At 44.0% G+C, this 25,718-nt stretch overlaps 1 protein-coding gene across 1 annotated transcript in view; it reads left to right on the forward strand.

Annotated features, from left to right (window-relative positions):
• GYS1 (glycogen synthase 1) overlaps positions 1 to 14,824 on the forward strand; it is a 95,476-nt gene extending 80,652 nt beyond the window's left edge. Inside the window, exons 10-16 of the mRNA XM_040325737.1 lie at positions 1,521 to 1,599; positions 1,731 to 1,844; positions 5,574 to 5,700; positions 8,228 to 8,323; positions 8,417 to 8,580; positions 9,910 to 9,990; positions 12,044 to 14,824. Coding sequence (XP_040181671.1) covers positions 1,521 to 1,599; positions 1,731 to 1,844; positions 5,574 to 5,700; positions 8,228 to 8,323; positions 8,417 to 8,580; positions 9,910 to 9,990; positions 12,044 to 12,364 — 982 coding nt within the window. The 3' untranslated portion in view covers positions 12,365 to 14,824. The remainder of the gene's footprint in view (positions 1 to 1,520; positions 1,600 to 1,730; positions 1,845 to 5,573; positions 5,701 to 8,227; positions 8,324 to 8,416; positions 8,581 to 9,909; positions 9,991 to 12,043) is intronic.
• Positions 14,825 to 25,718: the final 10,894 nt, after the last annotated feature.

The raw sequence follows: 25,718 nt of genomic DNA on the forward strand, positions 1-25,718 counted from the left end.
TGTGTATTCATCTTTGCTGGTCTGGTGGGACCCTATGCCATCTCATTAGGGTTTTATAATTGGATTCTACCAGAGCCATATTGATAGAGATCTTAGAAAGATTGCCTGCTATGTCTTGACAATTTGGCAGGTCCCAAGTGATATTGAGGTCTTTGTTTGTCAGACAACTATGTAGTAATAAGATATGACCCTGCATTTGGGTCTCTAGCTTTACAAGCAGGGCTCAAGTCCTGCGGGAACGGAGTTCCTGCACTTTTTTCACAGCAGGAACTCAGTTCCCTTTGCAGGACTAGAGCAGCCGAGCCGCCCAAGCCAATCCTTCACTAAGCATCGATGCCCAGCTCGAGTCACTGTCAGGGGCAGGCGAACCTTAGTAATCCTTTATGTTACTGGTCGCTTCCTGTATATGGATTCATCAGGTAGTGTGCGGGTATTCCGTCACTTCCTCGATGCCGCAATGTTTTCTGGGAGCTTTTGTCATTGTTCCCAGGAGACATTGCGGAGGTCTGCCGTGAGTTATCCCGGGATTTAGAAAGAACTTACTAAGGTACAGTAGCTTTTTGGTGGGGGAGTGGATCTTGGGTGGGAGTTCCCACACTTTTTTCCCCAGGACTTGACCCCTGTTTATAAGGACTGTCAAATAATATCCGATTTGGGACTGGTGACCTTTTTAAGTTTATCTTTGAGGTAAGATGTAATCTGGTTATATCTGACCATTTCTGAAGGAGGCATTTGCAGTTTACTTTTTATGTTTGAGAGAGTGTAAGGTATAAGAAATGTCCTTTTCGCAACAATCCATTATTAAAACCTCAATGGAAGAGGTGTGGGGATAGTTCTGGGATACATTCTGGATTGCGAAATATAGGAGACAAAAGCATATGAAGCAAGTAGAGCTTTTTCTTTAACTTCTAACTGCCCTATGTAGCCAAGGAATATGACATAGTGGAACATAATATTGGAAGACGCAACCTGCTATTAGTCCACATGTGCTCTTGCACATTGTGTGAAACCAGTTGAATAGTAGGTGATGTCCTCCTAATTGGAATCATGAAAAATGTCACACTTACCCTCCATTGGGGGCTACTGGTGGACGTAAGATGGGGATTGAAGAGGTCCGCTAACTTCTCTGCAGAAGAGATGTAGACAGACTGAAGCCAAGAAGAAACAACATTAAAGAGATACCAGTTATGTCAGGGGGGGGGGGGTAAAGACAGGTAATGTAGTGAGGACCCTGAAACATGCGGTTGGACCATATCAACTATGAAGGTATCAGGTGACCAGAGTAGGAGTGGGGCTGCAGATTGTGCAAGTTTCTGTGGTAGGGGGTTTTCCTTATGTTGAGTATGTCATGCAAAGAGGAAGCTGATTGAGTTATGCCACGTACACACTATCGGAATTTCCGACAACAAATGTTCGATGGGAGCATTCCCAGCCATGAGTAGGCTCTATCGGACATTTGCTGTCGAATTTCTGACAACAAAATGTTTGTTGCTGAACATTACCTGGCTGTTTTATTGCAGAGGGAATTTACCTGACATGAACAAGATGCTGGATAAAGAAGATTTCACTATGATGAAGAGAGCCATTTTTGCTACACAGGTACGGAGACTGAGCAGTGGTGAAGAATGTATGACAAATAGATCAGATGTGTATTTTAGTTTTATGGATTAAAATGAGGAATTTTGTTTTTTACTCTTTTTCTTTTTTAAATAAATGTGCTTTCTCCACAGCGACAGTCATTCCCTCCAGTCTGCACACACAACATGCTTGATGACTCTACTGATGCAATCTTAAACACTATTCGAAGAATTGGTCTTTTCAACAGTAGTACAGATCGCATAAAGGTGAGACAGACTTATGTGGAAACATTCATGGCAGAACACAGATCACGTGCACTGCCTGCCAAATCGATCACTAATCTCATGTCTGTAGGAGGCCTGTGCTTTCTTCAGGATCAGTCAATTGGGCCAGAAATTTGACACAGACTGGTACTGTTCAGCCTAAGAGGGCAGCACTGCCTCTCCTCTCCACCTCATTTTACAAGAATAGGAACATCTTGCTTACCAGATCATTCCTATTTGTGGACCCTCCATGAGATCCTGGTGCTTGATGGCACTTGCCATCATATGTGCAGCTCCAAACATCAAAATTGCTGGACAACTTCAGCTACCAATAAAATTCAGACACATGATCCGACTACTCTTGGCAAATGCAGTTGCTATAGGGAAGTGGTCTCCAATCTGTGGCCCTGGTGCCGGATGCGGCCCCTTGCTTGCCTTTAGCCAGCCCTTGATGCCACCCGTTGCTCTCTCTGGCGGAATCAGTGGGGCACCCGTTGCTCCCACTGGCGCCATCAATGGGGCATTGTTTACTCCCATGGCATTTTCTACTCGCACTGGCCACAGTATAGACCCCCCCCCCCCCCCGGGAAGCTATATAGTGTTTGGGACAGCTTTGAGGTCTGTCCCCTCATGTCTTTGGATACTCTGCCAAACAGATTGCAGTTTGTTTATTTTATTAAAGCTGGACTTTGGATATAAAAGGCATAAGCTAATGCAGTTCTCTATTTATTAATACACCATTGTATTTATTTTTGTAAATGCAAGAAGTGTAAATTCCTGAATTCGTCTTGCTATTAGCCTACAGAGCTCTGTACAGTGGAGCTCGGACTGGCAGAGAGAGGCAACAAGGAGCCAGTGAGGTGTGCTGCATGCTGATAGTAGGAAAGAGCAGAATGCCAGACAGATACACTCGGTTGTGTACTGCTTCTCTTTTCACTGTCCAATAATGAACTGGGGGAAAGAGACTTCTGCTTTGCCAAACAGGAATGTGCTGTGAGGCAGAGCTGTGTAAATCTCAGGACTGAATTTACGGAAATACAAATCCTTTGGCAGATGATAAAGCTTCTTCTATACTATACTGTATTTCACCTGTATATTTAGCTGGGCGTCTGACATTCACTTTAACCCGACGTATGTGTTTAATAAGATACGATCGAACATCTGGTCAACGGCTAATGTTTCACTGTCCTGAATGTTCCCTACAAGCCACAGATTTGTTTATCCTGTTAATCTGTCAAAGGAAGTCCATGTGTCTATTACTAACCTTAAAATGAACCTTTAAGCTTTCTATTTGTATGTTGTTTTTATGCTTTGTCTGTTGTTCCTGCACTACTGTGTGCATAATGGAAATCCTTCTGAACAAGAAAGTGTATGAAAACTGCCACACCAGAGGATCAAACTGTGGTGGGAGGGAGTGAGCTGATTGGAAAATAATTATTCTTGTGTTCCTGATTTATTGGCTTCAAGTCTCCATCCTCCTCCACTTTCAGAATCGCTACAAGATCTTTTATGGATTTTGGGTATGTGCTGGAGATAAGCAAACGCTAGCCAAGGCTTCCAAAAGTGGAACACGGTGTTGACCCTCGCCGTTCAGGAGATGTCCGTTTAAAAGGATAAACAAGTTCAGCTCCATCCAGCACGCTCTTGGCTGTAGTATTCCTTCCGTAATCAGTCCTGTCTTTCATCTGTAATGAACATCAATCCTCTCCTTTTCTTTTCTGCATGGTTAGACCAGGTATATAAAAATGGGGAAACGAATGCGCAAACCAAAGGGGGTAAACTAAACAAACTATAAATAGTAGCAGCCACCTAATGAGTGTCCACACACTAACAGCAGTAATGAAAAATGGGGGAGGTAAGGAGCGCTTACTTAAGAGAATGAACCTAAATCTAAAAACGTACATCAATCATAAATAAGTAAATAATAAAATTAATAAATGTCAAGGTGAATCTTCATAAAAAGTGCAAATGTGTAAAAAATTGAAAAGATAAAGTGCAGCAGTCCAGTGCAAAGGAATTCTCCTGTGCACAATATCCGTGTAAACAAGATAAATACAATAATAGGAAAAAAATAAATACAAAAATTTAAAGTGCAACGAAACAGTCTTATGTGCAAAATGGCGATTCCAAAAAACAAGTGCAAATGCAAGTCTTTGTGCTGAAGAATTTCTGTAAACAATCCACAGCAATGTGCATTACAATCCATAAAAGTGCAATTGCAGGCAATACTCTTTTAGTAGCTGCAGTGATATCCCATACAAAGTGCAAGTGCTATTCCTCCAGTGCTGGTGCCAATCATTTCCCCCCCATCCTCTCACCTTAATAAGCTTATAAATAAGCCTTTCTGTTGTATTCCTTTTAAAAGAGATCCCTGCTCTCTTGCGATCCCACCTCCTGGTTTAAATCCTCAAACACATAGGATAGATGGCACTCCATAGTGTAGTATTCTACAAAAATTTTTATTAAAAGTAAAAAACTCACATTTGAGGAGAGAGGTTTACAGCGTTAAACGACAATGATATGCAGGAAGATTTCTGGGTTCGGCCGCACCCGGAAGTGACGTCACCACGGCTCTCTGTCCTCCAGTGTTGACCCTTGCCGTTCAGGAGATGTCAGTCAAAAAGATAGACAAGTTCAGCTCCATCCAGCATGTTCTTGGCTGTAGTATTCCTTCCGTAATCAGTCCTGTCTTATTTCATCTGCAATAAACATCAATCCTCTCCTTTCTTTTCTGCATGGTTAGACCAGGTATACATTCAGAACCTTTAGTATATAGTACAGCTATCGACTAATATAGAGCAATTTATTGCATACTGATGTTTCAGGCTTGATGATCATCCTCAGTGAAGTGTATGGAAACCATGGTGCCAATGGAGTGAGGCTTGTTAGGCAGCGTGTGTAATATAAACTAGCAGCAGTTGTGGGAGTTAACATCCCATTGTGGCCAGTCAAGATGGCTGAATGCTCCTAAATCCAGAATAAGATAGGAAAAAGATGAAAACAATGAGGAAGATCACATACATTGCAGGATTGGGGGGTTGTAGGGGGTTACAAGGTAAGTGTTGCCCAATGTGCAGATATGCTGTGCAAATTATACATGATGTGTCAAAAGCTCCAAGGAGACCCAAACCCCTTTACTTCCACTTTAATGTGTCATAATCTTGTTTGTGTATAGATGATGAATATGCAAGTGTATGGTGGAGATATACTTCATAATTACATCTGCCCACTCTGCTTCCTGCATAATACTGTAGTACTGCAGAGACATTGAACTGTGTTTCCTTGGTCTATATATATATATATATATATATATATATATATATATATATATATATATATATATATATACAATATAGCTCTGTATGTGATGTATGGTCATGAAAGTGTTGCATAGCAATCATTGATGTGCAGAAATGTTGACTGTAGAAGTCGCAAGAAAAAACAACTTTTTGTAGACCATAAAAAAGTGCTGTTAACAAAAATCCAAATCAAATGTGATACTTCCATGATTTTTAATTTTATAAATCATTGACAGACGGTCCGTGTTCATCCGATTCTCCTCCCCCCCCCCCCCCCATAGAAAAGAGCGGAGATCAATGGAGCGATCCAAGCTGAGCAAGCGGATGGTTTAAAATAGGATCTTCACGGGATCCGTACGTCTGAAAGGGCTCTTAGTTATTAACACTCTTTTATTAACTATACCTCTCATCTCTTTTCTTATTTACCTCTCAGGTAATTTTCCATCCAGAGTTCCTCTCCTCTACAAGCCCACTTTTACCATTAGATTACGAGGAGTTTGTGCGTGGATGTCATCTTGGGGTCTTTCCTTCTTACTATGAGCCCTGGGGGTACACGCCTGGTAAGTCATGACTTTTCTCATTATCTGGAATGTTTTGCTCCCCATATTATTTCATATTAAACTCTCTATTGCCTCCATGAAACTCTGTCAAAACTATAGAATTGTAATATTGTAACTGTATGTAAGAAATAAAAAAAAAATGACTATAAAAAGAATCTATGCTCACAAAGCACCTATTGAGGTGTCCCCATAGCCAAAATACAAAGGCATGGAATGCAGCATCTGTCCACCCTGAGCTAGGAGGATGTTTTAGTATTTCTACAACCAAGCTGTACCTGACGTAAAGGATATAAACATTCAAACTGTCTCCAGAAAAAAGACTGTTTAGAAAAGGTCTTGCTTTTGTGGATCTAAACAAACCTAACCATACAATTAATTACATTTTTACAACTATCCAGTATGTGTGTGTGTGTGTGTGTGTGTGTGTGTGTGTGTGTATATATATATTAGTTTATAGGTAACTAATATAAAGGAAAAAACATTTTTACAAAATAATTTGGAAATATATGAAGGAATATGTAGGTTAAAGATGCAATTTAATGGTATTTTTTGTTGATGTTCTATTGGTCTCAATGGCTTTTTGTTGGAAGCGTATAGTACATCTTAGTATGCATCATTTCACCCTGATTTGGGGGTTACACTGTATAGCTTTTGGTTTCTTAAATTCCTGCTTGGTGCACTAAATTGCTTCTGCTGTGTTCACCTCTGCTGTTTAGTCCTACACCGCGTGCGTTCTCTAAAATAGGTTAGACTCCTTTTAGGTTTGTGGATACTTCTGCCCCCCCCCCACCCACATCAGTGCAGACATCTCATGCAGGTGTGATGGATGCTGTTGTCCAGTGTTGGGCCTTTGACCCTGTCTATGCTCGTTCATTCACAAAATGCATCTTGTGATGACACGGCAGCTGTGCTTTTTGTGAATGCGCATGGGTGAAGATTTGACACCGGTGCTAGAATAAAAAAGTGCTAGTTATTTGATCTGGAGAAATCTAAAAGTCTGTATAATATGAAGAAAGCACACACTGTATGCCATAGGCCCCTTTCACATGGGAGATCCGATCAAGTCCGCCTGTCGGTTTTTCAGGCGGACCCAATTGGACCCTCCAGGCTCTTCTATGGAGCGGCAGATGTCAGCGGACACGTTTGCTACCCGATCTCATCCTGTCCACTAAAAACTGACAAGATGATGGTCCTATTCCTAATCCGTCTGGCAGATCAGAAGGAAATGGACAGGCGGTCCGTTTCCATCCAATTGCCCCACAAAGGAGAGCGGGACTGTGTGCGCTTTGCATAGCGGACCTATCATTGGCCTGCTCAGCAGAGAGATCCCCTCCCCCTGCAGAACAAGCAGATTTCTGCTTCACGATGGCGCCCATCTAAAAGGGGCCTGAAGGTCTTTTTAACTTCTTTGAACACAGTAGAGTACCGTCTGTGTGGTACTTTTTTCTTTTCCTGTAGTTGATCTGGTTGAAAAAAGACATAACTCCATCCAGTTCAACCAAAAAGAGAAAAAAAGAAAATCAACACACTCAAATAGAAAACCTCCATATACTCTCTCCAATACCCACAGTTGATCCAGTGGAAGGCAAAAAAAATAAAAAATAACGCTGGGGAAAAAAATCCTTCCTGATCTCCCGAAGATGCAATTGGATATTCCCTCGATCAGCTTTACCTATAAATGTTAGTATCCAGTTATATTCTTTACATTTAGGAAAGAATCCAGGGCATTTTTTAAATAATTTACTGAGCTGGCCAGAACCAACTCTTAAATGAGCCTATTACACGTTTCTGCACTGTACCTCCAGGCTACATTGCAGTGTGAACAGGACTCGTAGAAAACCTTCATCTAGTGCGGTAAAATCAGGTCAGCGCAGTATGTGTGAACAGGGCATTACATTTGCAGTTCAAGCTTTTAGGTATAGCCCCGTCTAAGGTCCAGGAAATGGGCGTAGACCCCCGAAACATGTTAATAATAAAAGTATTCCAATTAACCTAATGAGGCTACAGTCGCCCTAGCCTGTTTGAAGAAAGCGCCCGTGGTCAAGACAAGAATTCTCACCAGCAAGGACGGCAATAAATCCATCCCCACTCCTAAAAAATAAATAGGTAACCCACTCATAACTAAATTTAAAGTCACCTATTTATTACAGTAGAACTTGTAGAACTCCCCTGTAGGTGGCAGTATATCCACATGTAGAAATGTTGCACCCTCGATGAATGATGGAGAAAATATCAATTCTATCATAACTTTTTGCTCTGGTGAGGTCTACCAAGGTCTGTAGTATCCTGAAATATCCTAATCCTAGCTAGAGTTTGCTTCTTTCACAAAGGAGTGCTATTGACTAAAGTCTATGAATATTTATTTATTCTAAGGGCCTATTCTCAGACAGGACTATAGTTTTAAAAGCTAAAAATGAATGAGTAGTTCATTTTCAGTTACTTGGTGATAACATTTTGGCTGCTTCCATTCTACTGCTAATCTTGTGGGTCTCTTATGTCACATCTGACTTTATAATTATTTTTCCAGCTGAATGTACTGTGATGGGGATTCCCAGTATTTCTACTAACCTGTCTGGATTTGGGTGTTTCATGGAGGAGCACATCGCCGATCCCACTGCCTATGGTAAACTTGCCAAATTTCATTTTTTATTTTCTAAATATTTGTCATTGTGTCAAATTGTTTTATTTATTTTTTTGTCTGTTATCCACCCTGCAGGAATTTACATCTTAGACCGGCGTTTCCGCTCGGTGGATGATTCCTGCACTCAGCTCACGTCCTTCCTGTACAGCTTCTGCCAACAGACAAGACGCCAGCGCATCATTCAGAGAAACCGCACAGAGCGCTTGTCTGACCTCCTTGATTGGAAGTACCTGGGCAGGGTATGATGTCCTTTCCGTGTTTAACATTACATCCTACCATACTAACAAAACATAGCTTCAGACTGTAGTCCTCAACCCCTAGAATATATGGCCCCTGGCAGTCTTAAAGACTTACCCACTTTCTGCCAAATCATGTACAAGTACGTAATTTGATTTCAAGTGATTATAATGGGATGATGCCTGCAGCTACAGGCTCTCTCTGTATTTATGTTTTTTTTTTTTTTTTTTGTCGACAGTTGGCTTTCTTTTAAAAGCAATCCTAGCAGCTAATTGGCTGCTGGATTGCTTTTACAATCTCCCCCCGCCACCTGCCACAGCTCTCCCATCCCCACCCAGGGAGAGCCAAGTTTTCTGCCAGCACCTCTGCTAGGACTGCTTCTACTTTGTAGAGCATCTCCAGCTGAAGAAAAGGATACCAGGGCTATGGCTGACAGCTGCAGACATTGCTTCGGTATAACCAATTGATCTTGGGGGTTTGTTAGTTCAGTAGTAAAAGTATTTGTAGCGAGTCCATGCCAGTCTGAACTGTGGTTTTAAATCTGGCCTGCCCACTTTTATTAAGCAAGATTTTAGTTCAACAGAAATAATTGCCCTTGCAAGAGATTTAAAAAATCAAAGTAATGTAAAACCATGTCAAGCCACTTGGCTCTTTTCAGCAGTGCTGCTGCTTGGGCCCCAAACTAAGGTTTTTGATCCCCCAGACCACCTTACAGTACCTCCTGTTTTCAGTTGCAACCCTCTCTCAACTCCCCTGGCCCTCACAGCATTCCTGGTTCTCCCAGCCAATTCTGTTACAGCACCTTGCTGCCTGGCCCACTCCCTCCCCTTTTGGTAGGGGTTCTCCAGACACCAGAGAGGGTGAAGGGGCAGAAGAGTGAGATTTCCAGATTCCCTCAGTCACCTGAACATGAAAAGAAACCAAGGAACCACACTCTTTTATATCATAAATTACATATCAAAAATGTTATTTTTATATATGTATGTATGTATGTATGTGTTATATTTTTGTGTACATACGCATATATATCTAGAAATCTATGAAGATAATTTAAAGTATATGTTACATATGTTGACATTGGTTCAGAAGTAATTTTTCTATATTTTTGAATATGCAGATCTCGGTAAAATAATTGCTGGTGGTTCTGTCAGGAATTTTTACTTATTTAGGCACGTCCTAATTCACTTCCAAATCGTGATCATGAGTTGTCACTAAATTGTCTGTAGAGACCACCAGTGGCAATTTAATAGCATGACTGATAATATATGTATGTGTGACAAATCCAGGTGAGTTGCGCAATAAAGTCTAATTTGTGTCATTCTGTCTCCTAGTATTACATGTATTCCCGACACATGGCGCTGGCTAAGGCATTTCCTGACAACTTTACATATGAACCCCATGAACCCACTGGTGTAAGTACATTTGCAAGTTCACTTTTACCCTATAACCTGTGTGTTCATTTGCACATGCATAAAGCAGCACAGGTTTGCCTTGCCCCTGCAGATTGTGAGCTCATTGCTAGTTTTGACCACCTCTGGACGTTTCCTTCTGCATCTCTTCAAGACATATTGAGAAAGTGTAGTGTGCACTATTGGGGTTATTGCAATAATTTTTTGGTTACGCTTCCATTTTTTGGGTTAAATATACAGATTACTAGGTTAACCACTAGAGGGAGTGTTCTGCTCACTGCAAACAACCCTGTATCTAACTACTTAAATGTAAAATGTTATCACACTGGCAGCGCCCGGGCGTAGGCAATAAAGTGCAGCTATTTTTAACTGCGTTTTTCGGCTGCTAGCGGGGCGCTTTTAACCCCTGCTAGTGGCCGAAAAAGGATTAAAAGTGCAGGTAAAGTGCCCCTACCCATTGATTTCAATGAGCAGGTCGCTTTAGGAGCGGTGCATACACCAATTCTGCAGCTTCTCAAAGATGCTGCTTGCAGGACTTTTTTGAGCATCCTGCCAGCACACCGCCCCAGTGTGAAAGCACTCAGGCTTTCACACTGGGGTGAGAGGAGAGGCACTTTACAGGCGCTATTTTTAGCGCTAAAGCGCCTCAGTGTGAAAGGGGAGCGTTTTTTGGGGAGGGGTGTATGTGTGTTTTTTTTTTTTTTTTTTAGGGCTCATGCACACGTAAATATGCTCTAGTGTGGAAATTCTGTGTTTTTTTTTTTTTTTTTTTTTTTTACACCTGATGTTTTGGAGTGAATGACTGTACTCGGCCGTACTCGGGTTAATGCCAATGCTTTTTTTGAGTTGCGTTTACACGCGTATGCTCATATGATGTATTCCACAAACAGGAAAGTTCTGCATCCACGGAATATGTCATGCGTGTATAAATGCAGATGCAAAATAGCTTTGGTGTTTACAAAAATAAAGCCAGTAAATTCTGTGGCCAGATGTGTATGTGTATGTGTATGTGTGTGTGTGTGTATGTGTGTATATGTATGTATCTATATAATACAGGACTTTTTTTCTGGGGGAACTTGGGGGAACTCAGTTCCCCACCACCTTTGGCTCAGACCCTTTGGTGCCTGCTCACCACAATCACTTGTAAACACAGAAGTCTGGTTTCTGTGTTTACAAGTGACAGCTCTGCACTCTGTGTGTAATCCCCTGAACTCTGCACTCTGTATGTAATGCAATTCTGGTATTTAATGCCCCTTTAAGGCCGAGTACTCACGAGCAAACCTGTCCGATGAAACCCGTCCGCGGACCGGTTTCATCGGACATGTCTGCCCGGGGACTTCTGTTCGATGGCTGTACACACCATCGAACAGAGGTCCGCGCGTAAACAATACGCGGGGCGTGTCCGCGGTGTCGCCGCGACGTGGGCGGCCTGCCTTTAAAATGCTTCCACGCATGCGTCGAAGTAATTCGACGCATGCGAGGGATGGCGGGCAGCAGGACATGTACGGTAGGTCTGTACAGACGACCGTACATGTCCGGGCGGACAGGTTTCCAGCGGACTCTTTTAAAGCAAGTCCAGGAAACAGTTGTCCGCTGGAAACCTGTCCGATCCGCCCGAAAATGGTCCGCTCGGGCCTACACACGGCCAAACATGTCTGCTGAAAGACCCTTCTACTGTTTTTGAAATCTGAACGGGTCGTGGTTGAGTTCCTGCACCTATTTTCTGAGAAAAAAAGCTCTGTATATGTATGTGTATGTGTGTGTATGTATATGTATGTATGTATGTATATATATATATATATATATATATATATATATATATATATATATATATATATATATATATATATATATATATATATATATATATATATATATATATAATCAGAATTTCTGGCTGGCTATTTCACACCTGCTGTATAGATACTTTATATAGTCTGATCTGGTATGGATCCAGCTCTTTGACTTTGGATCTTCTAACCTAGCACTAGCCTAACAGACAATTGGGAACGATTTGCTTACACAAGATCTGAACTTGTCTTTGTCCTGTTTTTAGACCGCAGGGTTCCGCTATCCACGTCCAGCATCTGTGCCGCCCTCGCCTTCCCTGTCCCGCCACTCCAGCCCGCATCACAGTGAAACAGAAGATGACGAGAGATATGATGAGGAAGAAGAGGCAGAGAAAGATCGTCAGAACATCAAGTCGGCGGCCGTGTCCTCTTTGGGACCAGTTCCTGAGTGGAATAAACGCTCCAAAAAGGGCTCAATAGATGCCAGCATCTCTAGTAATGCTAGCAACGCAAGCACTCCCACCAACCCCAGCAGCCCAAGTGACATTGGCAGCCCTACCAATTCTCTCATTGAGGAGAGGAACTAAACTCTCTTTTAACTCTAAAACAAAGGTCATTACAAAGATTATTTGCTGTTGAGAAGAAATCTATTACAAGAGGAACTGATCTGTAATGTTTCCCTAGGTCTGTAGACTTTTCTAAGCTCCATCAGGTCAACAGAACACCAGCATGTTATTATTGCAGGCTGGTAAATGCTTGGTGGGCACAAAATGCTATCTGAAGAGTTTTTAAAAGGTGTAATCCAACTTGGGTACAGAGCTTTCTAAATACATTTTTTTCCATGTTCTTGGTCAAATATTATGTTTGCAGTGGAGCTGTTTTACTTTAGGCTAAAGCTCAATCTATTTAGATTGTGGGAGCGGTAGAAGATAACTGATGGGAGACAGTAGTGACCAAGACTTTTGGTTCAGCCAAGCTCTGCCATTTGTATTTGGCTAAAGCACTTTTACCTTTTAGTCTCACTCCAGTCCGCCAAGCCCCTCATAATTTCTTTCAGACACAACTGAAAGGGTTGTCACCTCCTCATAGAACAGTTGAGTCAAACATTAGTAATGGTAAGTGTACCAGGCTGAAGGCCCTTATACCCTACCATAAGTGCAATAATATTGTCTAACTGTGTGCTATGGTTACCCAGTACTTCTGTAACCAATTGGTCTATGCCTACTCTGATGTCTGTGCCATTCACCAACTCAGTGTGTTCTTATATGGTGTCTTCCAGCAAGCTCTACTGCTCATGTTTCTTATGTAACTAGGTCTAACTTGCCTGCTAGTGCTTACAGCGCAGAGCAACCTTTTTGTGAGCACACAATTAAAAAAAAAAAGGTTATAGTAAACTAAAAGCAGAAATAGTCATATCACTGCATCGTAGAGAACAAATGGGTTTATTTCAGTCCACATAATGCAAGCCAATAGTGTGTACAAGAAGTTTGATTATGATTTAAAGGGCAAATCTACCCAGAACATATTTATCAGCTTTGAAAGAAGTAGTGCAAGGCTCCTGCTGTGTCTACAATGCTGCAGTTCCCACTGTACAGTTGTAACAGGATGAGAGGCTGGATTTTAGGCTGTGCTACGGTTCTCACCAGGTGCAGTTTTTTTTCTACACATTCCTATGGAGGACCTACTACAGGGCAAAAGTTCTGTATTATGTATCCCACTAATGGATTCTCCACAGGAACGTTTTAGATCTTCTAACAGAAATAGCTTGGATGAAAACACAAACTTCCAGCCTGTCATGACTGTACTGGGGTGAAAGCATTTCTCCGCAGGAATCCTGAACAGCAGTGAAGACCAGACAGGCAATAGAACCATGGCAAACCGAGTGTTGGGGTTGCTCTTTAAGCTGCTACCATTACTGTCTCAGGGCATTGCCTAAAAATGCAACATTGAATGTTAATGATTTAAATCAAATAGCTGTACAACTTGTAGTTTACCCATATGCTGGCAGTCCTGACCTCATAGTAGAACACAAAGTCGTCGTAAGTTCTGCAGATCTCAGGTAGGCAGGGTTCCCATACGACGGCTTTCCCTGGCCAATTCTCTAAGGTGCTCTGGTCTGCACAGTGCAGTCACAGCTGCTTCTAAATGGTATATAAAATAGTCTGTTGCCCTCTTCCACACAGTATGCGTCCACTTAAATTTCAGACATTTTGGCAGAATCTTCCTTGTTTTTTGGATGTTGTTTTTTTACACTTTGCTTTACCTTTGGTTTCTCAACCATTTTGTGATTAAAGAAGATAGTGTTCTGATCCCCCTGTTATGTCTGTGACTGATCATCATGTGGTAGGGCTGTGGAGAGTGAAATTTCACACATAAATATATAGTATTTAAAAAATAAAATTTTAAATTTGATATTGAGTGGTCTGTTATTATGTATGTATTGGGTGATTGATGGTGTATTTCCTCTTGGTAGTTCCGTGATCTTTATAGGAAAGCTCCACGCAAGACAACATAATGCACTATTCAGAATGTATTATGGGCAATATAAAAAAATAAGCTTTATTCACATTGGCACCGGGACACATATAGCATGAATGAGCCATTTTTTTTATGCGTCTGGATCTGCATGCAAGCAGCCTATGTAACTGAATGGGGACACAGCGGCTGAAGGGACAAAGGTGCACGTGCCTGAGAGCCATGCAGGAGGCGGGTGAACAGACCCCCAAAACAAACTGTCTGTGTTCAGCCCAAGCACTCGCCCATTTTTGGATTAGTTGGTGGGGGGGTGTTGTCACTGGTCAGGGTTGGGCACTCAAGTGCTTATTTAGTGGGTTACATTTTGATGTGCCAACACTCAAATAGTGACCCGCTGTACGGTTGGGCTAGCTCTGAAGAAGGGGGCCCATCCCCTGAAACGCATAGGCTTGTATACCATGTGGCATTGCATGAGGATACCCAAGCTACCTGCTGGAGCTGTGTTATTTGAAAAGCCTGATTTTATCTGTTTGAGTATAATATTGTTGTGTTTTTAATAAATGGTTATGGTGCTAATGCACTAGGCGTTTGCGCCCTCGTGTGTGTGTGTGTGTGTGTGTGTGTGTGTTTACTTGACCATGCATGGCTGTCAAATTAGGGCATGCAGTAATCTAGGCTGCATAATACTAATACTCACCTGAGCCCCCTCTCGGATGTTCATGGGAGCCTTGGCTGTGCTGGGTCTCTTTCACCATTGGCTTCCACTGCTGTCAATCACAGCTAGTGAGCCAATGAGGATAGAGCGGGGGTGAGGCCAAGCGACGGCTCTACAGTATATGTCTAATGGACGCATAGAACGGGGCTCGGGAGAGAGCATGCACCAGTGCAGTGCCCCCATAGAAAGCTGCTTGCTATTGGGTGCACTGGTCAAGGGAGAGGTACCAAAAGCATCAAGTGGGGGACCCGAGAAGAAGAGGATGCAGGCGGCTCTGCAAAACCATTACACAGAGCAGGTAAGTATAACATGTTTGTTTTAAAAATATCTTTAATATTTTTAAGATTAAAAAAACGTGCCTTTACAAACACTTTAAGCAATGGCTCCCTAATTATTTCTTCATTGCAGGGTTTACTTTGAAGCCCATTGTGATAAACTTGAAAATCCAGCCAGATAATAATCCTGTCCATAATGTCATTTATTATATGGCCTTTTTTTTTTTTTTTTTTTTTTTTTTTTTTAAGACTCACCTAGGTTTTAGAGGAGGAAAACAAGAAATAAAATATTCTTAACTAAATGGTGTACTAAAAAAATTACCAGTGCCCATGAAACACAGACTGACCATTGCCATAAATGCAGAGTGACCTGGTGTGTTATCTCATCTGCCTGACAGAAGACAGAGCAGCCCGAGCGGCCAAATTCTCTGTCTTCTGTCTCAGGGACAGCGTCAGGCCCAGCCGGATGTCTGTCTCCTGCCTCTCTTCCCGCAGGGAACGTTTCCGTTGACGCCGGGGGGGGCGGGGGCGGGGCCTGACATATATTCACACCATAAGACGCAGAGACATTTCTCTCCCAAAAGTGTGTCTTATGGTAGCTTCCAGGTTTTTTTTTGTTGTCAAAGTGTAATTGAACAAGCTGAGGTTGGAAGCTGATTGGTTTCTATGCAGAGCTGCACCAGATTTTACACTCTTCAGTTTTAGTAAATCAACCCCCTGAGTGTGACGCATCTATATGCTGTGGAGTACACATTCTGCGCAAAAGTTGGGTGGGTCTTGGTACCTTGGACCTTGAGATCTGTTATGAGTTATAGTGTTTGCTAACCTTGTCATTTTTTCCGGTCTGCTTAGTAAATGTGGAAATAAAAATCAGATTAGGGGAGGTTCAAGAATCGTGTTCAGGATAGGAAAGTTTTGACCACCAGCCGAAAAATCGCAGCGTGATTTTGACACGTTTTCTGATGGTCCACCTAGTCTGTGTGTACATGAGCCCTTACATGTTTAACATGTTGCCTGATTGTTCTGCTCACCTGTGACCCATTTTAAGCAGACAGCGGGCTGACAGAGCTGGACCAGGCTCAGGAAGGATCGCGTAGGGATCCGCTCACATGCCTGGCACCTGGCTTAGCCTCTCATTGAGCCATTGGGAGCCTGAGCCGGCTGCTCCTGCCAAGAGCACCAGTGAGTGGGGGCAGTGCTGGGATAAGGTCATTTGGTGCCCAGGGCGAAGGAGGCAAACTGCGCCCCCCCCCCCCAATTTTACATGGGGGGTGCTATTTTTCTTACACTACTTTGAAACAAAGTACCCTAGAAGCCAGTCCTCCTAGCTTCACATGGGCTTTTCCTATGACTTTTATGAGAATGTTCTCCTTATTCCCCCTTTCCTGCCCCAAAGACATGTCAACCTCTTTCTATATGTCTTATGGATGGGGTTGGAAATGTCATGAATGACTACCTGCCATGTATTATCTTGTTTGACTCCTCTGTCAAAGCCACTGGTCACTGATTCATTAGTAATTGACCAGTAGCAGTAAATTAACCCCTTTGTGCTGCATTAGTTGCACCAATGTCAGGGTTAATTATTGCACTAATGCAGCACAAAGGGGTTAATTAACTGCCACTGGTCAGCCACTGCCACTGGTCAGGAATGTGTACTGTGCAGTGGTGAGAAGTGCATATCACACAAAGCACACACAAAAAATCTATAAAAGGGACAGTACTTACATTCAATGCAAAGCATCCCTTGTGCTCAGGTATATGCAGCAAATAGCCCTGTGTACAGAGTGCAGGGGTCAGGAAAATGCAACAGAGGGTATCACACAGCATGCAGTGGTAAAGAATATGTAATATGCAGATCAGCATACAGAATGCAGGGCCCAGGAGTATGTAACGCAAAATCCTTTGTACAGAATACAGCATGCAGTAGTACCATCCCAAGGCCTTTAATATGTAACATACAGCCATGCATTACATACACTTGCTCATTGAAATCTGTATGTTTTACTGTCCCCCATCCCTGGTCTTCCCCAAGCAAAAATCCCCGTTCCCTCAAGTATTCTACCTCTGTGTCCCCTCTTCCACAGCTCACCTTTGCCCCTCCCCATCAACATATCACTTCTACACCCCCAGTCCACAACTTACCTCTGCACCCCCATAATATCTGCACCTCAATCTCAAGCTCACCCTAATCCACAACTCTCACCTTTGCCACCCCCCAAGTTTCACTTTTGCACCCCCAGCTTTCCTCATGGCTCTCGCCTCTGCACAACCTTCCCCACCCTCCACAGCTCTCACTTAGCACAACCTGCCTTCTGCAGCTCTCCCCTCTGCACAGGGCTCCCCCTTCCCAGTTCTCCTCTCCCTCTCTGCACAAATCCACCCCCTCCACACTTTCCCAGTTCTCCTCTCTGCAAACATCCCCCCAGCTCTCCCTCATGTGCAAATCCACCCCCAGATCCCCCACTCTGCACACATCCCCCAGCTCCCCATGTACAAATCCCCCCCAGATCCCCTCCATGAACAATCCACCCCAGATCCCGTCTCTGCACACATCCACCCCAGGTCCCCTCTCTGCAACCATCCACCCCAGGTCCCCTCTCTGCAACCATCCACCCCAGATCCCCTCTCTGCACACATCCACCCCAGGTCCCCTCTCTGCACACATCCACCCCAGATCCCCTCTCTGCAACCATCCACCCCAGATCCCCTCTCTGCAACCATCCACCCCAGGTCCCCTCTCTGCAACCATCCACCCCAGATCCCCTCTCTGCAACCATCCACCCCAGGTCCCCTCTCTGCAACCATCCACCCCAGATCCACTCTCTGCACACATCCACCCCAGGTCCCCTCTCTGCAACCATCCACCCCAGATCCCCTCTCTGAACACATCCACCCCAGATCCCCTCTCTGCAACCATCCACCCCAGGTCCCCTCTCTGCAACCATCCACCCCAGATCCCCTCTCTGCACACATCCCCCCCAGATCTCCTTCATGTACAATCCACCCCAGATCCCCCTCTCTGCATGCATCCCCCTCCAGATCTCCTCCATGTACAATCCACCCCAGATCCCCTCTCTGCAACCATCCACCCAAGATCTCCTCCATACAACACCCCCCCCCCCTTTCACTGTTCCCTCTCTCAGCACATATTCCCTCCTCCCCCACACCTTTACAGTGCACTCCTCTCTGCACCTCAGGCTTTGGGAATCCCTCACCTCTTCTGATGGGCACAAGTCTCAATGGTATGCACAGGCTTTTTTTTTTTATTCAGCAGAGTACAGAGAGCTCTGCCTGCTGTAGTACAGAACCGAGGAGCAGGGCCATCTTTTCCATTGGGCACGCTGGGAAGTTGCCCGGGGGCCCCGCTTGCCTGGGGGGCCCCACCGGCTGCCCAGCAAGTAAAAAATTGTGGAGAGTGACGGGTTAGAACTGCCCATGCCCAGTTTGTGGAAATCACAGAGAAGATCCGGTCCTCCACGAGTGAGGGGGGTTGCTGATGTAAGGGGGGAGTGAATGCAAAAATGTAAGGGGGCACTGATATAAAGGCTCCCCCTCCTATATTAGTGACCCCCCCTTACCTTAGTGTATTTACTCTACGGAAGGTGGTCTCTGGTCACCAGAGTGCCCCCCACATCAGAGTTCCCCTTTACATCAGAGTCTGCAGGATTCCCCCTTACAATGCAAGGGGGAACTCAGTCTGCGGACCCTGATGTAAGTGGGAAAGAGAAAGCAGTGGACTCTGATATAAGGTGGTCTCTGGTCACCAGAGCCCCCCTCCACATCAGAGTTCCCCCCTTAGATCATGATCTGCAGCGTTCCCCTTTACATAAGAGTTCCCTTTCACTGTAAGGGGGAATCCTGCAGACTCTGATGTACAAGGAAACTCTGTGCTGGCTGGGTTATAGTAACCGCCGCACATTGAGGCTGCATTCATGTCAATAGTGAGGCTGCATTCATGGCAATGGTGAGGATGCATTCAGAGGCTGCATTCATGGCAATCGTGAGGCTGCAGATGGGCACTGATTAGGATGCATTGTTGGGCACTTATTTTGCTTCATAGTTCTTTATTTAAATTACAATTTATTTTTTTCCTGAAATTTCCCTCTTAAAGTGAAGGTGGGTGTTATAAGCCTGTGCTTGTTATACGCAGATAAATACGCTATATCCAAATAAAATGCCCGAGCTCATCCTTAGACTCTTCAACACACATAGCCACAAAGGCAAGAGAATTCTTGTTGGGCTGTGTATTAGTTAATTTGCATTTAATTTGAATGGTTCAAAGAATGTCAGGCAAAATGGTCGGCCCTCACGCATGTTTACTTCATCAAATCTGGCCCTCTTTGAAAAAAGTTTGGACACCCCTGGTATATGTTTATAGTTTAAATACTGACATTTGCATTGTTCGGCACTGAAAACTGTAATTTGAGGTACTTTTTTTGCACTGGCAGTAAAAAATTTGGTTCTGCCAGTAAATTTTATGATTTTTGTCAGTAAATTCTTGTGCGTGATTGTGTAGACAGGGCCCCAGTGCGCTGTATTGCCCGGGGGCCTATAATGCTCTTAAGATGACACTGCCGAGGAGTAGTTTCAGAGCTCCTCGGCTCAGTGCTGCAATGTACCAGTAGTGGCAGCAAGCAGGGACAATCTGCCTCTGCAATCACTTTCAGTAGCTTACAGTGCTGGGAGCTGAATTGGGCTCGAGGGCAGCAGCAGTGAGTGCCCAGAGCTAAGCCAGAAAAGCCAGGAGAGGAAGTGAGCTGTGCAGAAAACGTCCTCTACTGGCTATGTGACAGGTCAGAGAGGAGAAGGCTGTCAGAGGTGAAAAAAGTCCTGGCAATACACACACTTTGTTGCTGAACTTCTTCTGGTTCCTCCTTGGCGGCTCCTCTCACAGCTTCAGCAGCAGCTCTCTTCTCTCCTCCTATCCCGCCTCTGGCTGTGAGTGATGTCACGCTGCCGGGACGGGACTACAAAGTCCCTTCATAGGGGGAGAGAAGGAGTAGCGCTGACATGTATGGCTGGTGTGGACGGTGTAGGCGGGTGCAGGAGCGCACTCAGCACATTACAGTAGAAGGTACAGATGACTATAGCACAGCAAGTGGCGCTGGCTAATGTGGTACAGTGAAGCACACTGCTGGCATTTCACCTGCGCCCCCCTCCTGTCCGCAAATGGTAGCGCCCAGGGCATCCGCTCCTTCGGCCCCTGCCTTGTACCGGCCCTGAGTGGGGGGCTGTGACTGACAGTCAGCAGATCTCTGCTCAGGGAGCTGTGAGAACCAAGTGATCTGCAGTGTTTGATCATTCAGTTCTCGGTCTTAGAGCTGGTGGGGGACAAATGCAGCATCCAGAAAAAGGAAAAATTCGATACTTCTCTTTTAAAACACCTGGAAAAGAAAAAAAATATTTGTTTTGGATGCAGGGGCCACCTATTGGCATTTGGCGCTGCAATTGTTTATGACATAATACTCGACCATGAAAAATAGTTAGTTTTACCGCTTATGCATACATTTCCAAAGCTATTACATATTAGGCATGACCCCAGAACTCTCAAATGCTGACACACACACACACATACACACACACACACACAAGAGGGAAGGCTCTGAAATTTTAAGAACTAGGCACCCTTCTCATTGAAGAAACAATAGACATGTTAATCCTCCACAAAAGTATGTTATCACCCTCAACAAAAGTAGGATTTTTAGTAACAGCTTACCTGTAAAATCCTTTTCTTTGAGTACACCACGGGACACAGAGCCTTAATCATTACATAGTGGGTTGTATGGGTCACCAGAGGTGATTGGACACTGGCACAACCAATGAGAACAAGTTCCCCTCCATATAACCCCTCCCAAACAGGAAGTACCTTAGTTTTTGTAGCAAAGCAGTAAGGATCCGATATAAGTGTGTACTCAAAGAAAAGGATTTTACAGGTAAGCTGTTATTAAAAATCCTACTTTCTTTATCGTACACCACGGGACACAGAGCCTTAACCATTACTTAGTGGCATGTCCCAGAGCAATGCTCAATATGAAGGGTGGGAGACACAGATCATTCAGGCCACCAACGGACAAGAAGTGTATGAACTGAAGACCAAGTTGCAGCTTTACAGATCTGAGCCATCGAAGCCTGGTGATGCACTGCCCATGAAGCACTTATTACCCTGGTCGAGTGCACCTTAACAGGAAAAGGAGGAACCTTATTTCTTAAACCATAAGCTTGAACAATTGCTTGTCGAGTCTACCTAGCAATGGTGGGTTTTTAATGCCGGCTGGCCCTTCTTGGGACCAGCTGGCACAATAAACAAAACATCTGTTTTACGTATCTGAGCAGTTTCCTGCAGATAAACTTTTACTACTCTCGCTACATCTAGAGAGTGCAATAACTTTTCCCCCCGCTGTCCGCTGTTCAGGAAAAAAGGAAGGCAAAACAATGTCTTGATTTAAATGAAACGCCGACACCACCTTTGGAAGAAAGGTAGGATGAGGGTGTAGAACAATTTTGTCTTTGTGACAAATTAAATAAGGCTCTTTACAAGAAAGAGCTGCTAACTCCGATACTCTTCTAGCAGATGAGATAGCAATCAAAAAGGCCAATTTCCTGCTCAAAAGAATCAAAGGAATATGGCGGATAGGTTCAAAAGGTTGCCTTTGCAAGACTGATAATACCAAGTTCAAATCCCAGGGACACAAGGGTGACTTGACCGGCGGATTTATCCGCAGTACTCCCTGAATGAATGCCTGGACTAGGAAATGAGATGCCAGCGGTCTCTGAAAAAAGACCGTCAGAGCCGATATTGAACCCTTGATTGTTCTCAGGGCTACATCCGGGGTCCCCCATCTCTGGCATATTGCCTGAAAGACATGGGGGTGGAGAGACCACTCTCCTGGTGCCAGCTTCTGGCGACTTAGATAGTCTGCTTGCCAGTTTTCTACCCCTGGGCTGAAGATTGCAGAAAGACAAGGAACATGTTTTTCTGCCCATGTCAAAAGGTGGGGGTCTCTCGAAAGTTCCAGCTTGTACCCTAGGGATACAGCAGAAACCACCCACTTGTTCTGGATCTCTGTCTGCCAAGTTGCTGAAAACTGTCAAAGCCATCCCCCCACTCGGCCGAGCAGTGGCGCCCCTTCGAGAGGAAGCTTTGGGACTTTGCATGTTAGCTGTCTGAGAATGCCGTAGCCACTGGAGGCAGATGTTCCGGGAGCTGGGGAGAGAGAGCTCTTAAAACAAGGGTGCTTGTTTTTCTTTTTCTCCGGCAATAGAGTAGTCTTGCCGCTTGATATATTTTGGAGTGCAGCACTGGATGAAAGATGTAAGGGTCTGTCAGGAGTCCAGAAACTCATTGACCTTTTATACACACACACACACACACACACACACACACAGATCACAGGTGAGGATGGTTACCTTTAATAGCCATTCAAACTGCTTTATGTCAACTTGTGTGCATGTTATCAAGCCAAAATCACCAGGGTATGCAAACTTTTGATCAGGGTCATTTGGGTAGTTTCTGTTGCCAATATGATTTAAAAATTGTAAACACAGTTGATTTATAATAAATGACTTCAGCCAAACACTAACCATGAGTGAAATATATATATATATATATATATATATATATATATATATATATATATATATATATATATATATATATATATATTTTTTTAAACGTATTTTTTTTTTTTCATTTACATCACAAAAAATAAAAAAAAAACAGCAGTGAGCAAATACCACCGTTAGGAAGCTCTACTTATGTAAATAAAAAAAAAAAATTATACAGATCTCGGTTGAGTACAATGTTGCAAGACCGCCCAATAACCAGTTAAAGTAACACAGTGCTAAATAGCAAAAAAGCGCAAGTGGGTAACAAACCAAAACAATGTACTTCAACCACTTAAGACCCCATTCACACTGGTGCGATTTCTCCTGTCTGCTGTTGCTCTGCATTGCATGACAACGGAATTTGAATTATTCTCTATGGTGCCCTTTCACGTCAATGCAACATGGTGCAGTGCGATTTTTGAAAAGGTGCAGGTGCTTTTTTTTGGCGCAGTATAGTACATTTTAGGCCCACAGACTTCAATAGTTGTGCAGAAAAGGTGTTTTTGGCAAGGTTTGTTATTTAACCAGTTTCATACAAGAATACACTGTGCAGCCCATTTGTTTAGGCTCCATGTTCTGTGATGTCCATATCCTAATGCTGAGAGTAGGAATGAGCTCCGGCGTGTTCGCACACTCCACGTGCAGAGCCCGCTAGGAAGTCGGCATGGCGCTGCACTAATCACAGGCAGAGAGACATTGTCCCGATGCTTGGCTGCAGAGATCGGGAAATGTCTCCCTGCCTGTGGTTAGCACAGCGCCGTGCAGACTTTTTGGTGGGCTCTGCACGTGGACTGTGCGAACACGCCGGACCTCATCCCTAGCTGAGAGCGGTGTGGACAAATGTGTGATTTACATCAAGGTTTCAAGCTGTTTAAAGTAACAAACATGTTATACTTGCCTGCTCTGTGCAAATGAATTCCTCTTCTGGGGTCCCCGATGATTTTGGCTCCTCCTCTGGGGTCACACGTATGGGCTTGATTGGCTCCCGCTGCCATCTCTGAGCGTAATGGGCACAACACTGGATTGATACAGGACTCGGGTAAGTAATTGGGGAGGGGGGGTCACTTTAGGGGGTAAAGCTCAACTGGTAAATCTGAAGACAAAAATCTGCAGAAAATCTAATGGTGTGCATGGGGGTCTAAAGGCCCGTATACACGGTCAGAAAATCTAAAGATAAACTTTGTCTGGCGAACGATCTGCCGATTTTCTGATCATTAATATGCTGCTTTTGACAGCCGATTACGAATTTTTGTCAGACAAAAACTGGATGTGCATGCTTGAGAATGTTTGTCTGATCTGACCACAACGTCCGATTTTCTGTTCATTAGTATAGTTTCATACCTCCCAACATTTAAAAAGTCCACTGCGGGACAGTTGTTGAGAGGGGGGGGGGGATCGAAGTTGTTGAGGGGGGGTGCGAAGTGGGTGCCTCTCACCTTTGCACAGAATGTCTCCTCCCTCAGCAGTCATCGACGCGCCGCAGTACATTAAGCTACGCCCGCCTCCTCCAATAGTACGGCTGCCGTTCAGCTCCACCCGCCTCCTCCTATAGTACAGCTGCCATTCAGCTCCGCCCGCCTCCTCCTATAGGCTGCCATTCAGCTCCGCCCTCCTCCTCCTATAGGCTGCCATTCAGCTCCACCCGCCTCCTCCAGCAGTACTGAGCAGGGGGGGGGGGGAGCTTGGATCCTCTTAGTGCGGGAAATTTAACCCTTTTGCGGGACTACGGGAATATGCAGTCATTGCGGGATAATCCCGCAGAATCCGTGCTTGTTGGGAGGTATGTAGTTTTCTGCCCAAAAGAACTCTAAAGAGCAAGACTAGGAATGCTCAGAAATGAAAGAACACATACAAAACAATTCAGCACATTACGTCACTTCTGACGTTGAATTCTGTCAGAGAATTTTCTGATGGTGAGTACCCTCTCTACTTACGATTTGAGACTGGCATCCAAAAAAAAACGGGCAAAAATGTGTCCAATTATCTGACTGTGTGTACAAGGCTTTAGGCTACTTTCACACTGGGGCGGTGAGGGCGTCGGCGGTAAAGCACCTCTAGTTTTAGCGGCGCTATCGGTCAAAGAAGTGTGTTACTCGTGCTGCCGAAGAGCTTTGCAGGTGCTTCAGCAGTGCTGCCCATTCACTTCAATGGGCAGGGTGTTTTAGGAGCCGTGTGTCTAATAAACCGCCCCAAAGATGCTGCTTGCAGAACTTTTTGTGTGAAAGTGGCCTTATAGTTCCAAAGTTTTGAAGACATCTTTCATCTCACTCATGATCTCAGAACAGGGTTGCCAACCGCCAGTAAATTAACTCAGTGTTCCTCAACTCCAGTCCTCAAGGCACCCCGACAGGTCATGTTTTCAGGATTTCTCTCAGATGAAACCGCTGTGGTAATTACTAAGGCAGTGAAACTGATCACATCACCTGTGCAAAAAAATGGAAAGCCTGAAAACATGACCTGTTGGGGTGCCTTGAGGACTGGAGTTGAGAAACACTGAATTAACTGGCAGTTTGCAAAAATCTGTGATTTTTTTTTTACATCTGCCAGTAAATATCAGGGGCTGATTATTTCATGCTGTGTTGACTTTTTAAGTGTAAATCAAGCAAATGACTTCGTTATAGGTATTGTTAGTGTTTCCATATCATGTTTTTACTGTTCAAATATTCACAGTGTTAATTTTCAGTAGGAGTTCTGTAATTTCTCAGGTTGTCAGTAAAAAAAATGTGCTCCGCCAGTAAATGTTCCATGTTTTTTCAGTAAAAAATGCAACCCTGTCTCAGATCCCATTGGTTCTAAAGCTTTCCTTTCATGGTGCTCCCTCCAGTGGCAATCAAGGGAACGTCATTTTTCATTTTTACAACTGCCATGTGT

The sequence above is a fragment of the Rana temporaria genome, chromosome 10 (assembly GCF_905171775.1).
Source record: "Rana temporaria chromosome 10, aRanTem1.1, whole genome shotgun sequence".
Classification (NCBI taxonomy): domain Eukaryota; kingdom Metazoa; phylum Chordata; class Amphibia; order Anura; family Ranidae; genus Rana; species Rana temporaria.